Source organism: Choloepus didactylus, chromosome X (genome assembly GCF_015220235.1).
Source record: "Choloepus didactylus isolate mChoDid1 chromosome X, mChoDid1.pri, whole genome shotgun sequence".
Lineage (NCBI taxonomy): Eukaryota > Metazoa > Chordata > Mammalia > Pilosa > Megalonychidae > Choloepus > Choloepus didactylus.
In genome coordinates, this window is record NC_051334.1 from 112288983 (window position 1) to 112305665 (window position 16683).

At 39.6% G+C, this 16683-nt stretch overlaps 1 protein-coding gene across 1 annotated transcript in view; it reads left to right on the top strand.

The window, feature by feature from the left end:
- ARL13A (ADP ribosylation factor like GTPase 13A) overlaps window positions 1–16683 on the top strand; it is a 100893-nt gene that overhangs the window by 70800 nt on the left and 13410 nt on the right. Inside the window, 3 exon segments of the mRNA XM_037821996.1 lie at window positions 8815–8895; window positions 9261–9331; window positions 14089–14338. Of these exon segments, the coding sequence (XP_037677924.1) occupies window positions 8837–8895; window positions 9261–9331; window positions 14089–14338 (380 nt within the window). The 5' untranslated portion in view covers window positions 8815–8836.

Genomic DNA, 16683 nt, shown 5'->3' on the forward strand with positions numbered 1-16683 from the left:
ACACCAATACATTTCCTGCCCACACAAGACTGCATCAAAGATAATGGCATTTTGGGGGACATAATACATCCAAACCAGCACAGGGTTTGAGGAAAGAACCCATAACACACAAGCCAAAACATAAAAGTGCACGGTGAAGCAGCAAGTGCTGATGTAGAAGCTGCAGCAATTTATGCAGAAGGTCAAGCTAAGATAAATGATAAAGATGGTGACACTAAACAACAGATTTTCAATGTAGAAGAAACAGCCTTCTATTGGAAGAAGATGACATCTAGGACTTTCATAGCTAGAGACAAGAAGTCAATGCCTGGCTTCACAGTTTCAAAAGACAGGTTGACTCTTTTTCTCAGGGGCCAATGCAGCTGTGACTTTAAGTTGAAGCCATTGCTCATTTACCATTCTGAAAATCCATGGGCCCCTACGGATTATGCTAAATCTACTCTGCCTGTGCTCTATAAATGGAACAACAAAGTCTTTATGATTGCACATCTATTTACAACATGGTTTTCTGAATATTTGAAGCCCACTGTTGAGACTTACTGCTCAAAAAAAAAGATTCCTTTCAAAATATGACTGCTCATTGACAATGGACCTGGTCACCCAAGAGCTGTGATGGAGATGTACAATGAGATTCATGTTGTTTTCATGCCTGCTAACACAATGTCCATTCTGCAGCCCATGGGTCAAGGAGTCATTTTGATTTCAAGCCTTATTATTTAAAAAATACATTTCACAAGGCTATAGTTGCTATAGATAGTGATTCTTCTGATGGATCTGGGAAAAGTCTATTGAAACCCTCCTGGAAATGATTCATCATCCTAGATGCCATTAAGAACACTTGTGATTCGTAGGAGGAGGTCAAAATATCAACATTAACAGGAGTTTGGAAGAAGTTGATTCCAACCCTTATGGATGACTTTGAGGGGTTCCAGACTTCAGTGGAGGAAGTAACGGCAGATGTGGTGGAAATAGCAAGAGAACTAGAATTACAAGTAGAGCCTGAAGATATGACCAAATTGCTGCCATCTCATGATAAAACTTTAGAGTTGCTTCTTATGGATGAGCAAAGAAAGTAATTTCTTTAGAAGGAGTCTAATCCTGGTGAAGATGTTTTGAAGATTGTTGAAATGACAGCAAAGGATTTAGAATATTACATAAACTTCATTGACAAAGCAGTGGTAGAGTTTGAGAGGACTAATTCCAATTTTGAAAGAAGTTCTACTGTGGGTAAAATGCTATCAAACAGCATCACATGCTACAGAGAAATCTTTCATGAAAGGAAAATCAATCAATGCTGTAGACTCCATTGATGTCTTATTTTAAGAAACTGCCACAGCCAACACAATCTTCAGGAAACACCACCTTGGTAAGTCAGCAGTCGTTGACTTTGAGGCAAGACACTTCACCAGACAAAAGATTATGACTTGCTGAAAGCTCAGATGATGGTCAGCATTTTTAGGAATAAAGTATTTTTTATGGATCAACAAAAAATATTTATTTTATGAATAACTTTTTATGATTTGCAAAATACTTTCAATTACTTTAGTAGAGTTATGTAGTTTTCTTTGTATAGGTCTTTTACATCTTTGGTTAAGTTTATTCCTAGGTACTTGATTTTTTTAGTTGCTATTGAAAATGGTATCTTTTTCTTGAGTGTCTCTTCAGTTTGTTCATTTCTAGCATATAGAAACATTACTGACTTATGTGCATTAACCTTGTATCCCGCTACTTTGCTAAATTTGTTTATTAGCTCTAGTAGCTGTATCGTCGATTTCTCAGGGTTTTCTAGATATAAGATCATATCATCTGCAAACAATGACAGTTTTACTTCTTCTTTTCCAATTTGGATGCCTTTTATTTCTCTGTCTTGCCGGATTGCCCTGGCTAGCACTTCCAGCACAATGTTGAATAACAGTGGTGACAGCGGGCATCCTTGTCTTGTTCCTGATCTTAGAGGGAAGGCTTTCAGTCTCTCACCATTGAGTACCATGCTGGCTGTGGGTTTTTCATATATGCTCTTTATCATGTTGAGGAAGTTTCCTTCAATTCCTACCTTTTGAAGTGTTTTTATCAAAAAGGGATGTTGGATTTTGTCAAATGCTTTTTCAGCATCTATTGAGATGATCAATTGATTTTTCCCTTTTGACTTGTTAATGTGTTGTAATACATTGATTGATTTTCTTATGTTGAACCATCCTTGCATGCCTGGAATGAACCCCACTTGGTCATGGTGTATGATTTTTTTAATGTGTCTTTGGATTCGATTTGCAAGTATTTTGTTGAGGATTTTTGCATCTATATTCATTAGGGAGATTGGCCGGTAGTTTTCCTTTTTTGTAGCATCTTTGCCTGGTTTTGGTATTAGATTGATGTTAGCTTCATAAAATGAGTTAGGTAGTGTTCCATTTTCTTCAATGTTTTGAAAGAGTTTGAGTAAGATCGGTGTCAGTTCTTTCTGGAAAGTTTGGTAGAATTCCCCTGTGAAGCCATCTGGCCCTGGGCATTTATTTGTGGGAAGATTTTTGATGACTGATTGGATCTCTTTGCTTGTGATGGGTTGGTTGAGGTCTTCTATTTCTTCTCTGGTCAGTCTAGGTTGTTCATATGTTTCCAGGAAATTGTCCATTTCCTCTGCATTCTCCAGTTTGTTGCCATACAGTTGTTCATAGTATCCTCTTATAATTTTTTTAATTTCTTCAGGATCTGCAGTTATGTCACCTTTTTCATTCATTATTTTGTTTATATGGGTCTTCTCTCTTTTTGATTTTGTCAGTCTAGCTAGGGGCTTGTCAATCTTGTTGATCTTCTCAAAGAACCAACTTTTGGTGATATTTATCCTATTGTTTTTTTGTTCTCTATGTCATTTATTTCTGCTTTAATCCTTGTTATTTCTTTTCTTGTACTTGGTTTAGGATTGGTTTGCTGTTCATTTTCTAGCTTCTTCAGTTGATCCATTAGTTCTTTGATTTGGCTCTTTCTTCCTTTTAATATATGCGTTTAGTGCTATAAATTTCCCCCTTAGCACTGCTTTTGCTGCATCCCATAGGTTTTGGTATGTTGTGTTCTCATTTTCATTCGTCTCTATATATTTAGCAATTTCTCTTGCTATTTCTTCTTTAACCCACTGATTGTTTAGGAGTGTGTTGTTTAACCTCCAGGTATTTGTGAATTTTCTAAGTCTCTGATGTTTATTGACTTCTAATTGTATTCCATTGTGGTCAGAGAATGTGCTTTGAATAATTTCAATCTTTTTAAATTTATTGAGGCTTGTTTTATGTCCCAGCATATGATCTATTCTGGAGAAAGTTCCATGAGCACTAGAAAAGTATGTGTATCCTGGTGATTTGGGATGTAATGTCCTGTATATGTCTGTTAAATCTAATTCATTTATCAGATTGTTTAGGTTTTCAATTTCCTTATTGGTCTTCTGTCTGGTTGATCTATCTATAGGAGAGAGTGATGTGTTGAAGTCTCCCACAATTATCGTGGAAACATCAATTGCTTCCTTTAGTTTTGCCAGTGTTTCTCTCATGTATTTTGTGGCACCTTGATTGGGTGCATAGACATTTACGATTGTTATTTCTTCTTGCTGAATTGCCCCTTTTATTAGTATGTAGTGGTCTTCTTTGTCTCTCAAAACATCCCTGCATTTGAAGTCTATTTTATCTGAGATTAATATTGCTACACCTGCTTTCTTTTGGCTGTAGCTTGCATGATATATTTTTTTCCATCCTTTCACTTTCAGTTTCTTTGTGTCCCTGTGTCTAAGATGAGTCTCTTGTATGCAACATATTGATGGTTCATTTTTTTTGATCCATTCTGCGAATCTATATCTCTTAATTGGGGAGTTTAATCCATTTACATTCAATGTTATAACCGTGAAGGCATTTCTTGAATCAGCCATCTTATCCTTTGGTTTATGTTTGTCATATTTTTCCCCTCTGTCTATTAATATCCTTTATTGTACCCATACCGAATCTCTTTAGTACTGAACCTTTCTCCAAGTCTCTCTGTCCTTTCTTTGTTTCTCTGTCTGTAGGGCTCCCTTGAGTATCTCCAGTAGGGCAGGTCTCTTGTTAGCAAATTCTCTCAGCATTTGTTTGTCTGTGAAAAAATTTAAGCTCTCCCTCAAATTTGAAGGAGAGCTTTGCTGGATAAAGTATTCTTGGTTGGAAATTTTTCTCACTCAGAATTTTAAATATATCGTGCCTCTGCCTTCTTGCCTCCATGGTGGCTGCTGAGTAGTCGCTACTTAGTCTTATGCTGTTTCCTTTGTATGTGGTGAATTGCTTTTCTCTTGCTGCTTTCAGAACTTGCTCCTTCTCTTCTGTGTTTGACAGTGTGATCAGTATATGTCTCGGAGTGGGTTTATTTGGATTTATTCTATTTGGGGTTCGCTGAGCATTTATGATTTGTGTATTTATGTTGTTTAGAAGATTTGGGAAGTTTTCCCCAACAATTTCTTTGAATACTCTTCCTAGACCTTTACCCTTTTCTTCCCCTTCTGGGACACCAATGAGTCTTATATTTGGATGTTTCATATTATCTATCATATCCCTGAGGTCCATTTCGATTTTTTCAATTTTTTTCCCATTCTTTCTTTTATGCTTTCATTTTCCATTCTGTCATCTTCCCGGTCACTGATTCGTTGTTCAACTTCCTCTAGTCTTGTACTATGAGTGTCCAGAATCTTTTTAATTTGGTCAACAGTTTCTTTAATTTCCATAAGATCATCCATTTTTTTATTTAGTCTTGCAATGTCTTCTTTATGCTCTTCTAGGGTCTTCTTGATTTCCTTTGTCTCCCGTACTATGGTCTCATTGTTCATCTTTAGTTCTTTGAGTAGCTGCTCTAGGTGCTGTGTCTCTTCTGAGCTTTTGATTTGGGTGCTTGGGCTTGGGTTATCCATATCGTCTGGTTTTTTCATTTCAATTACTTTACTTGATTTATTTATTTTTTTTTTAAATTCAGTTTTATTGAGATATATTCACATACCATAAAATCATCCATGGTGTACAATCAGCTATTCACAGTACCATCATATAGTTATGCATTTATCACTACAATCAATTTTTGAACATTTTCCTTACGTCAAAGAAAATGAAAATAAGAATAAGAATAAAAGTAAAAAAGAACACCTAAAGAATTCCATCCCCTCATCCCACCCTATTTTTCATTTAATTTTTGTCCCCATTTTTCTACTCATCCATCCATACACTAGATAAAGGGAGTGTGATCCACAAGGCTTATCACAATCATGCTGTCACCCCTTGTAATCTTCATTGTTACACAATCATCTTCAAGAGTCAAGGCTACTGGGTTGGAGTTTATAGTTTCAGGTATTTACTTCTAGCTATCAGGAATAAAGTATTTTTTAATTAAGGCATGCACATTTTTTTTTAGACATAATTGTTTTGTATACTTAATAGACTACAGTATAATGTAAACATAAAACTTTTATATGCACTGGGAAACCAAAAATTTCGTGTGATTTGCTTTCTTGTGGTGGTCTGGAACTGAACTCGTTATATCTTCTCGGTACGCCTGTAAATAAATAAGCAGTATTGAATTATAAACCAAAGTACAAAATAAATATCCGTGACTTCAAACTGACATAAATAAATGATTGAATAAATGAGGGATAATAGACAAATCTCCCATGCAGAAGACTTCAAAGTAATTTATGTAGCTACTCCACCTTCAAGGAGCTAGAGCATAATTGCCTACTCCTTACATGTAGACTGTGAATGGTGACTTCTTTCCAAAGAGGACAGCATGGAAAGGGGGGAAAGAGCAACTTTACAGTGGAGAAACTTCACAAATACTACCTCAGCTAGGTGATCAAAGTCAACATCAACAGTGATAAGTCATGTTAATAACATGTACCTTTAATACGATTTTATGAGAATGGCCCTTTACCTCTGTGGTCTTCCTCCCCAAAACTATACTCCCAATCTAATCATGAGAAAACCACAAAACAAATCTATCAAGATCATCATCAAAAACAAGGAAAGTCTGAGAATCTGTCCCAGCCAAGTGGGGCCTAAGGACACACGACAACCAAAGGTAATGTGATATCCTGATGGCATCCTGGAACAGAAAAAGGACATCAGGTAAAAAGTATGGCAATCTGAATGATGTATTAACTTTAGTTAATAATAATATATCAATATCAGTTCATTAATGGTAACAAATGTACCATACTAATGTAAGTATGGGGAAACTGGGTTCAGGGTATATGGGAATTCTGTACCAGCTTCACAATATTTCCGTAAATCTAAAGCCATTCTAAAAAAATTAAGTTTATTTTTTCAAACAAGTTCACTAAAAAAGAATAAGTATGATATCGTCTGGCCAGAAGAGACAGAGAGGCCCAGAGCAGAGGCAGTTTCTTTGGTACCTGAGGTGTTCTCACTCACACAGCCTATAAGACCTTTAACCTAATACACAGACTCAGAAACCACACTGTCTAGATTTTAATTCTAGCTTTGCCACTTAATAGATGGGTGACCTCGGCCAAGTTACTTAATCTCTTTGTGAACCTTGGTTTCCTCATCTCTTAAAAGTAGGACTGATAATCTCTACTTTGCCATGTTGTAGTGAGGATTAAATGAAATGTATATATAGTGCTTAAATGAGTGCTGGGACATAGTTAAGTTCTATATTAATATTTTGTAAAAATCAATAAAAATGTCAGTGATTAAAAGTTCATTTAGTAATAGCTATAATCATACAAGTACAGAGATGTGAGTTTGACTGCCATTAACCAGGTAGTGGTTGCCATAGATATGACAGAATCTTTAGCCATTGTTAGGACGTTGCCATAGCCTTTATAAGCAGTCAACTGAGCTGTGTAAATCTGGCAAGAAAGCTAGAAAGTTCAATACACCTTCCTAATTTCTGTTATGTCTTTCATCCAAACGGAACCAACTTCTTATCAGATAAATAATTAACCAGCTCAAGGTAAGCAAAATATATCATCTCCACCATACAGATAAGGAATCTGAAAACAGTGGGTTTAATTTAGGTATTTCATCCCAGGTTATCAAGGAGAGGCACTGGAACTAAGAGATAGGAACAGTAATCCATAGTTCAATAGTTTTTCCACTTGATTATACTACTTACTCATCCTTGTAAAGGGAGAACTTGGGTAATACCAAGTGTAAATGCAGTTTAACTCTTCTTGGTGGCATTGGCAACTACAGGGAGCCTGAGATCAAGCTAGGATACTCTGTCAATAGACATGAAACTATTTTTGGCCTCGTCTCACAAGGAGATGGCTATCGTGGAACCCAGACAATTAGACTCTGGTGTTTCAGGTTCCAGGTCTTATCAGCTTCATGAACAAAGCTGGAGTAAGGAAGGCTATTTTTGATCACAGGTCATATATAAGGTTTCCCTTTTGTCTGGCGTAAGAGCCAATCTTCAGGAGGGCATTATGGAAAACCGATTGATTTCCTAGGAAGTGAGTTTGTGCTCTAAGAAATACTACAAAATGTGAGTCTCTATTTGGGAATGGCAACTCACCAAAACAGTGGATGACTCTGCAGAACCCTGCTAAGTTATCCATTAATAAGCTGGAAAAAAAACTGCTCATCAGATAGCTAAGCAAAGCCCAGCTGAGTATCTACTGAAGTACTTTACTAGCCCAATCAGGGCTTCTCTCAGCTCTGGACTACAACAATATTTAGTCGTTAGGGAAATGTAAATCAAAACCCCAATTAGATACCACCTCATATACACCAGGATAGCTAGAATCAAAAAGACAGACAACAATAAGTGTTGATGAGGATGTGGAGAAATTGAAACCCTCATACATTGCTGGTGGGAATATAAAATGGTGCAGCCACTTTGGAAAAAAGTTTAGCAGTTCCTCAAAACATTAAACATGGAGTTACCACATTAGCCAGCAATTCCACCCCTTAGAAGATGCCAGGAGCGTTGAAAACATGTTCAAACAAAAGCTTGTAAATGAATGTGCTTGGCAGCATTATTCATAATAGCCAAAAGGTGGAAACAATCCAAGTGTCCATCAGTGGATGAATGGATAAACAAGATGTGGTATATACATAAATGGAATATTCTTCTTCCATAAAAACAAAAAATACTGATATATGCTACACCATGGATGAACTTTGAAACAATTGCCTAGGTTACCTCTTTGTACTTAGGCAATAGCTTCCAAATCTAGCTACACATTAAAATCACCTGGGAAGCTCATGCAGCTCCCTGGCCCTATCTACAAGTCTAATGAATGGGAATCTTTGATGGTTGAAATCTATTAGAATAGATAATATCTAAGGTCCCTTACAGCTCTAGGAATTTTATGAAATCTATGATGGTGGATCACCAATACCCACATCTTTGAAGCAGAGGCAGTAAAAGAACCAAGCCCAGTGGATAGTTGTTACTTAGAACAGGTACTCTCCAATAGGTCCTTCTTGAAACCTTAAGCTGGTTCTTCTCCAAGGCAGAAGCCATCAACCCTGCCCCAAGGTTGAGTGAAGATATTCCCAGCAGAGATGTAGCTGAAGAGATAGGCCGTACCTGATGCAACTGTGTCTGTGTGAGTTGCTTCAATAGGAAATCACCCCATTTTACAGGATGGTACTTACCAGGAAAGAACCTGCCGCTGGAGTTGAGGCTAACCACTCCCCCCACCATGACATTTACAGATAGGGTTGGATAGAATGAAGTAACGGACTTGACAGTCCCAGGCTTTTTGTTTATCAGTACCCGTGTAGTCATATGCTGACTTAGGTTTAGTGCAGTGTTAATGATGGGGCTGAATTATATTTCATTTGTTTCCCTAAGTGTCAAAGAACTGAGCTGAATCATGTTCCGACTATTGACTTCCTGCTGGTCCCGGCTAAAGACACCGGAAGAGACATGAAGGTAATACTGCAATTATTTCTCTAGTCTTAGTTTACCATTTCTTTCAATGGATCTGCCCTCATCCCCTCAAGGGACAAATCTTCATGATATATATTGTTAAGGGAAGTGATCATGCAGTGTCTGCAAGATTGGGGGAGGGTTGAGAGAGGATGGCCAATTCTACAAATCAAGTGACTCAGGAAAGATAAGCATCCTTGGAAGGTTGGGAGAGGGTGCCCACACCACTTTATACCACTTTGGCTGTGCCTTTTGTGGTACATGCAGTGGGACTAACTGTAGAAAGAGCCCCAAACACTAAGGAAGAGAAAAAAGCTTTTTGTTTAGTCTAAGAACTAAGAGTGTTCATTTCTCTTGTCCATTTCCAGGAGTGTGACCCTCATCATCATTGGCTTGGACAACTCGGGCAAAACTATCCTTGCGGAGGCCTTCCAAAGACGTAAGGAACCAAGAGCATTAGACACTGGTTTAGGTCTCCCATGTGTCCCAGGGACCAGTGAAATTGTCATTCCTTCCTAGGCTTACTTCGTGGCCCTCAATTTCCCTCTTTCTGAAGATAAACACCTCCTAATATACATACACACACACACACACACCTCTCCTCGGGTGTTATCAGCTTGTTTATGCTATGAGATGTAATGTCTGTCTGTCACCTTCTCCCTATATAAGATCTCCTAATTGAAGGCCCTCTCATAGTGTCAGTATGAATGAGCTCAAACTATGTAAAACATTGCAGTCAATTATGAAGGACAGCATGTTTAAAATGGTGTCTAGCTTCAGAGCTCAGTTAAAGTGGAATTTAGTCTAGGTAAGAGAGACAAGTGTAGGATGATAAAGAAGTTTAATAACATGAAACTCTTTGTGACAGCTAATATAGAGGATTGGAGCTTGAGAAGTATTGTCAGTTCAGAGACATGCAAGTATGTTTCCAGTTTAATACCTTGACATTCATTTCAAGAAGCAGGTACACAGAATTTCAGGGAGATACCCTACTAGATGTGAAGACCCAGCTAACTGCTAGCCAGTCGACCCAAGAGCCCAGCACAGTGTCTAGTATAGGAAGCACTTCATATATGTTTATTAACTAAATGAAGGTGTATGATGATGTGGCTGAATTTTTTATAACCTGGCAGCCCTCTGCAAAGTACAGGAAAGGCCTATCTTGATTCTTCTGCCACTGGCCTACTTGAAGCCCTCATCAATCTCCTTGAAGTATAGCAACAGCCTTCTGGCTGACCTCGCCACCTCCACTTGTCCCACCAATATGCAGCCTACACTGTTACCAGACTGACTTAATGCAAAGCACCGATCATGGCACTTCTCTGCTCAAAAAACTCAATACCTTCACATTGTCTTCAAAATAGAACTTAAGTTCCTTAGCACGGCATACAAGTCTCTCCATGATTCAGTCCCTGACTCCTTCTCCAGCTTCACTTCCCTTGCTCTCCACGTATGCCCCATCATTGCACCAAAACAAATGATTTGCCATTCTCCCACCATCAAACCGTTCTAGTGCACATGCCATGTTTTCTGTGCACGCTTTTCCCACTGCCTAGAATGTCATCCCCTCCACTATCTACCTGCTTAATCAAACACCTCAAGTCACATCACAAGCTTGACCTCAGGGAAACCTTCCCTAACTCCCAGAGCCTCCTTCCTCAGCTCCCACTCTACTCTGTGCATCCCTCTGTCATGGCACTCATCACATCATTGCACAATTGCAAGTCCATCTCCTAGATGGAGAGCCTCTCGTGAAGAAGTAATGGATCTTGTCATCTCTGTATCTTTAGCCTCTATACTTTTAGTACCTTCAGGGACTCAAATATTTATGGAATGAATATCCCCTCACCCCCAATTCCCCTGAGGTTACATGTTGCCTTTTTATAACTTTTCCCTCACTCCTGCCAGTGGCAGCTTCAAGCATTACCTTTTAAGCCAGTAGTTCAGCCTAGTATCCCACTTTATAGGCAGCAAACTCAACTCTTTTATTGTCTCCCCTAATTCTCTGATAAATTTTAACAAGTAAGAATGGTAAAAAGGTAAGCAGTGGCAGGAAAATCAAGGCTCCCTGCTAAGTCACAAAATTATTAACAAAACTGGGGACAATTTTCTAGAGTCCCAACTCAGCCCCACCCTTGGATTCCCATTTAATCTGGGTAGTATCTGGGAATCTATATTTTATAAACTCCCCGGGTGTTTCTGATGGTCAGCTAGGTTTGGCAGGCACTCATCTGGAATTAGCCATACACTGTTTTGTCTGTTAGACTACTGTGTTTTTCATTCTGATTCCTAGAGGACTGAACCTAGAGTCTATTTAGTTTATTATTTCATTACTATGTAACTTGTCTTGTGCGCAGTGAATAACTTGGGGGCTAATTCCTAAAGATACTGGTTTATGGTTGTGACTTCTTTCACAGACCAGTTTTTAATGGCCAAGAAGCAGAGTATCATTGATGTTACATTCTCAAGAGTGTCTTAGGCCACCTCTGTCCATGCAGGACCACCAGAGTCAATATAGTAGGTTGCTCTATGCCCCAAATCCAACAGCTCAAATCCCTTGCTCCTGCAAATGTTTATAACATGATTGCCAAAAACAGATAATTGCCTAGGAAGGAAATTCCAGTCTTGTGTGAATGTTTGAAGATGCCAGCTATAAAATATTTTGGAACTCAAGCCATTATTATTGATGTTACCATTCACTATGACTGTTTTGTCTGGCATAGTCACGTGGGCTAGAAACCCAAGCATGAGCCCAAACAGGTGCCCTAAATGACAACATTTACAGCAGTGCCTCTCAAACCTGGCTACACATTTCAATCACCTGGGAACTTTAAAAATGATGTTTGCACCACACCCCAGAACTATGGGATCAAACCCTCAGAGAATGAGGCCTAGCAGCACAGTTTTAAAAGCTCTACAGGTGATCATTGGAGCACAATGGGTATTGGCAACCAATGATCGCAATCACCTGGAGAGCTTTCAAAACCACTGACCCAAGACCTGGATTCAAATACTTGGGTGTAGAGAGGGCCCACAGAATCTGTATCTTTACAAGCTCACCAGATGATGCTGATGCACAACCAGGCATGTGTTTCATTGCTCTCTAGAGATTCTGTTCTCAAGCTTTAAAGTGCAGAAGAATCACCTGGGGATTTTGTTAACTATAGGGAGTTTGTTAAACATACAAATACTTAGGTCCCAAGTCTAGAGAATCTGACTCATTTCTTTTAGGATCTTCTATGTCACAATCACCTCCATGTAATCACTACGTAACAGTCCCCAGACCATGCTTTAAGAAACACTCTGCTAAGGATATAGAGATGAATTAGACTCAGTACCTGTCCTTCAAGGTGTTTATAAACTCATAGAGGAAATAAGAGACATGCAAATTCTAAGGGAATAACTTCTCATGGTATCTACCGTTCGCTAACAATAGATTACATTATTGAAAGAATTGGTAAGGTTTCAAGTAAAAAAGATAACTAGGGAGAATGTTTTGTTCTGACAGGGAAAAATAATATAAAGCACACCTCAATGCAGGAAACAAGATTTTAAAATTACCTGTGGTGTTTAACCTATTCACTTATTTTTAAGTAGTCTAACAGAGACACAGCAAATATCACATCAAAGTTGTGACTGAAAATTATATGTGACTTGAAAGCTATAATTAAAAAGATCATTGGCTAACATGAAAGCAGAAGAGTTATAAAATCACATTAAAAAGTAATGATGATATATACATACATATGTACACACACATAAATGTGTGTAATCATATATTTCCAAAGTTCTTAAAACATGTTACTAACTTCTCAGCTTAATGACTCATTCTGGCAATCCTATGGAAAATGTGACAGGCAGATTTGAGGCTATAAATAAGTTACTGATTCTGGTCTTAGAACTCCTAGGTATAGGTATACAGAAGTTGTAACATCATTTTGCTACTAATGTGGGCAGAAAGATAGGCCAGATCTGTCAGTACAGCACACTGGAATATGTATAGACTGTCATTTTGAACTGCATTTCTATGAGAAATGAATGAGATATAGAAATCCCTACGGGATTTTATACTCCAACTTTTAAAGTTGAAATGTGTTTGACTGTTGCATGGTTTCCTGAAAGAGATATGAGAGAGAAGGCTTCACACTCTCATCCTTGGTAAAAGTCACCATAAACATTTATTAAACACCTACTGTGTGTAAGGAAAAGCAAGCCTCTTCCTCATAGAACTTATATTTTATTTGGGACACAGAGCATGAACAGAAAGAGGTGAAGGACCAGTTCAATAGACCATGTGCTCAATGAGAGAGAGAGAGAGAGAGAGAGAGAGAGAGAGAGAGAGAGAGAGAGAGAGAGAGGAAGAACTGGGCAGGTTTGAGAAGGCTTCCTGAAGAAAATGGTACTTGAGCTGGGCATCAAAGGAAGGGTAGGAGAGAAAGGCATCTTAGTCATTCATGCATGCCTGCATTCAATCATCAAATCCATTCAACCATTTTTATTGAGCACCTATGTGCCAGCTACTGTGCTAAGCATCATGAGTATAACAGTGGATAAAATTGAAAGAGCTCCTGTTCTGTTGTATTTTATAATCCAGATAAGTAAATCATATAATTTATAACACTGGAAATATGTACTATGACAATGGTAAGCCCAGAAGAAAGGTACCTTATGGAGACTGGAGGAGGGTGGTGTGAGTTAGGGAAGGCTTTCTAGAGGAAACATGATCTAAATTGATTTTTTTTAAATAGGCATTAACCAAATAGTGGAAGAGGGTTCTAAGCAGAGGGAATAGCATCCTGTGAAGGCCCAGGTGCAAGAGAGAGCATGATATTCTTAGGGGGTGGGGGTGGTATGTAAACAAAGAAGCAGATGGAGGAAGAGACTAGGCGTGTACCAGGAACAATGAGGATACCAGTCTGGTTAGAGTGCTAGGAGACAGATCTAGCAGGTTAGGAGGGAAAGGAGTCTATATTCTATCCTGGGCAGTCACTGAATTATTGAGCCAGGAGAGGGTAGCATAGGCAAAGTGATGTTTTAGGAAGATGAATCAGTGAGTATGAGCAGGACGGCAGGATGCCTTAGTAGGATTTCGCAGGGCATGTTCTAGTCAAGGTTTAGCTAAACGTTTAACAAACTCTTTCATCTAACTGTATCTGCCTGCTTTATGCTTACTTCTCCTCTCTTCCCCATTCATAGTGCTTCCCTGTAGGATGGACAATTGTATGAAATCTGAACTGACTACACTCCTGTTAGATGAGTATGAAGTTTCCATATATGACCTGAATGGAGACCTGAAGAGCAGAGAAATATGGCCAAACTACTATGCACAGGCACATGGGCTGGTTTTTGTCCTGGATTCCAGCGACTTAGGACGTATGCAGGAAGTGAAGATCATCTTAACGTGTCTGCTATCTGATGAAAGAGTGTCAGGGAAACCCATCTTACTGTAAGACTCTGCCTTTGTGCTCAATTTCCCGTTCCCATTTTGTGCTTCAAGAAGATAACTATAGGAGGCGGGGCAAGATGGCGGACTGGTGAGCTGTATGTTTTAGTTACTCCTCCAGGAAAGTAGGGAGAAAGCCAGGAACTGCGTGGACTGGACACCACAGAGCAATCTGACTTTGGGCATACTTCATACAACACTCATGAAAACGTGGAACTGCTGAGATCAGCGAAATCTGTAAGTTTTCACGGCCAGGGGACCCGCGCTGCTCCCTGCCAGGCTCAGTCCCGTGGGAGGAGGGGCTGTCAGCTCCAGGAAGGAGAAGGGAGAACTGCAGTGGCAGCCCTTATCGGAAACTCATTCTACTGATCCAAACTCCAACCATAGATAGACTGAGACCAGACACCAGAGAATCTGAGAGCAGCCAGCCCAGCAGACAGGAGACAGGCATAGAAAAAAAACAACACGAAAAACTCCAAAATAAAAGCAGAGGATTTTTGGAGTTCTGGTGAACATAGAAAGGGGAAGGGCAGAGCTCAGGCCCTAAGGCGCATATGCAAATCCCGAAGAAAAGCTGATCTCTCTGCCCTGTGGACCTTTCCTTAATGGCCCTGGTTGCTTTGTCTCTTACCATTTCAATAACCCATTAGATCTCTGAGGAGGGCCCTTTTGTTTTTGTTTTTTAATCCTTTTTTCTTTTTCTAAAACAAGTACTCTAAGAAGCCCAATACAGAAAGCTTCAAAGACTTGCAATTTGGGCAGGTCAAGTCAAGAACAGAACTAAGAGAGCTCTGAGACAAAAGGCAGTAATCCAGTGGCTGAGAAAATTCACTAAACACCACAACTTCCCAAGAAAAGGGGGGTGTCTGCTCACAGCCATCATCCTGGTGGACAGGAAACACTCCTGCCCATCACCAGCCCCATAGCCCAGAACTGCCCCAGACAACCCAATGTGGCGGAAGTGCTTCAAATAACAGGCACACACCACAAAACTGGGCGTGGACATTAGCCTTCCCTGCAACCTCAGCTGATTGTCCCAGAGTTGGGAAGGTGGAGCAGTGTGAATTAACAAAGCCCCATTCAGCCATCATTTCAGCAGACTGGGAGCCTCCCTACACAGCCCAGCAGCCCAGAACTACCCTAGGGGGACGGCACTCACCTGTGACATAGCACAGTCATCCCTCAACAGAGGACCCGGGGTGCACAGCCTGGAAGAGGGGCCCACTTGCAAGTCTCAGGAGCCATACGCCAATACCAAGGACTTGTGGGTCAGTGGCAGAGACAAACTGTGGCAGGACTGAACTGAAGGATTAGACTATTGCAGCAGCTTTAAAACTCTAGGATCACCAGGGAGATTTGATTGTTAGGGCCACCCCCCCTCCCTGACTGCCCAGAAACACGCCCCATATACAGGGCAGGCAACACCAAGTACACACACAAGCTTGGTAAACCAATTGGACCCCACAAGACTCACTCCCCCACTCACCAAAAAGGCTAAGCAGGGGAGAACTGGCTTGTGGAGAACAGGTGGCTCGTGGACGCCACCTGCTGGTTAGTTAGAGAAAGTGTACTCCACGAAGCTGTAGATCTGATAAATTAGAGATAAGGACTTCAATTGGTCTACAAATCCTAAAAGAACCCTATCAAGTTCAGCAAATGCCAAGAGGCCAAAAACAACAGAAAATTATAAACCATATGAAAAAAACAGACGATATGGATAACCCAAGCCCAAGCACCCAAATCAAAAGATCAGAAGAGACACAGCACCTAGAGCAGCTACTCAAAGAACCAAAGATGAACAATGAGACCATAGTACGGGAGACAAAGGAAATCAAGAAGACCCTAGAAGAGCATAAAGAAGACATTGCAAGACTAAATAAAAAAATGGATGATCTTATGGAAATTAAAGAAACTGTTGACCAAATTAAAAAGATTCTGGACACTCATAGTACAAGACTAGAGGAAGTTGAACAACGAATCAGTGACCTGGAAGATGACAGAACGGAAAATGAAAGCATAAAAGAAAGAATGGGGAAAAAATTGAAAAAATCGAAATGGACCTCAGGGATATGATAGATAATATGAAATGTCCAAATATAAGACTCATTGGTGTCCCAGAAGGGGAAGAAAAGGGTAAAGGTCTAGGAAGAGTATTCAAAGAAATTGTTGGGGAAAACTTCCCAAATCTTCTAAACAACATAAATACACAAATCATAAATGCTCAGCGAACTCCAAATAGAATAAATCCAAATAAACCCACTCCGAGACATATACTGATCACACTGTCAAACACAGAAGAGAAGGAGCAAGTTCTGAAAGCAGCAAGAGAAAAGCAATTCACCACATAC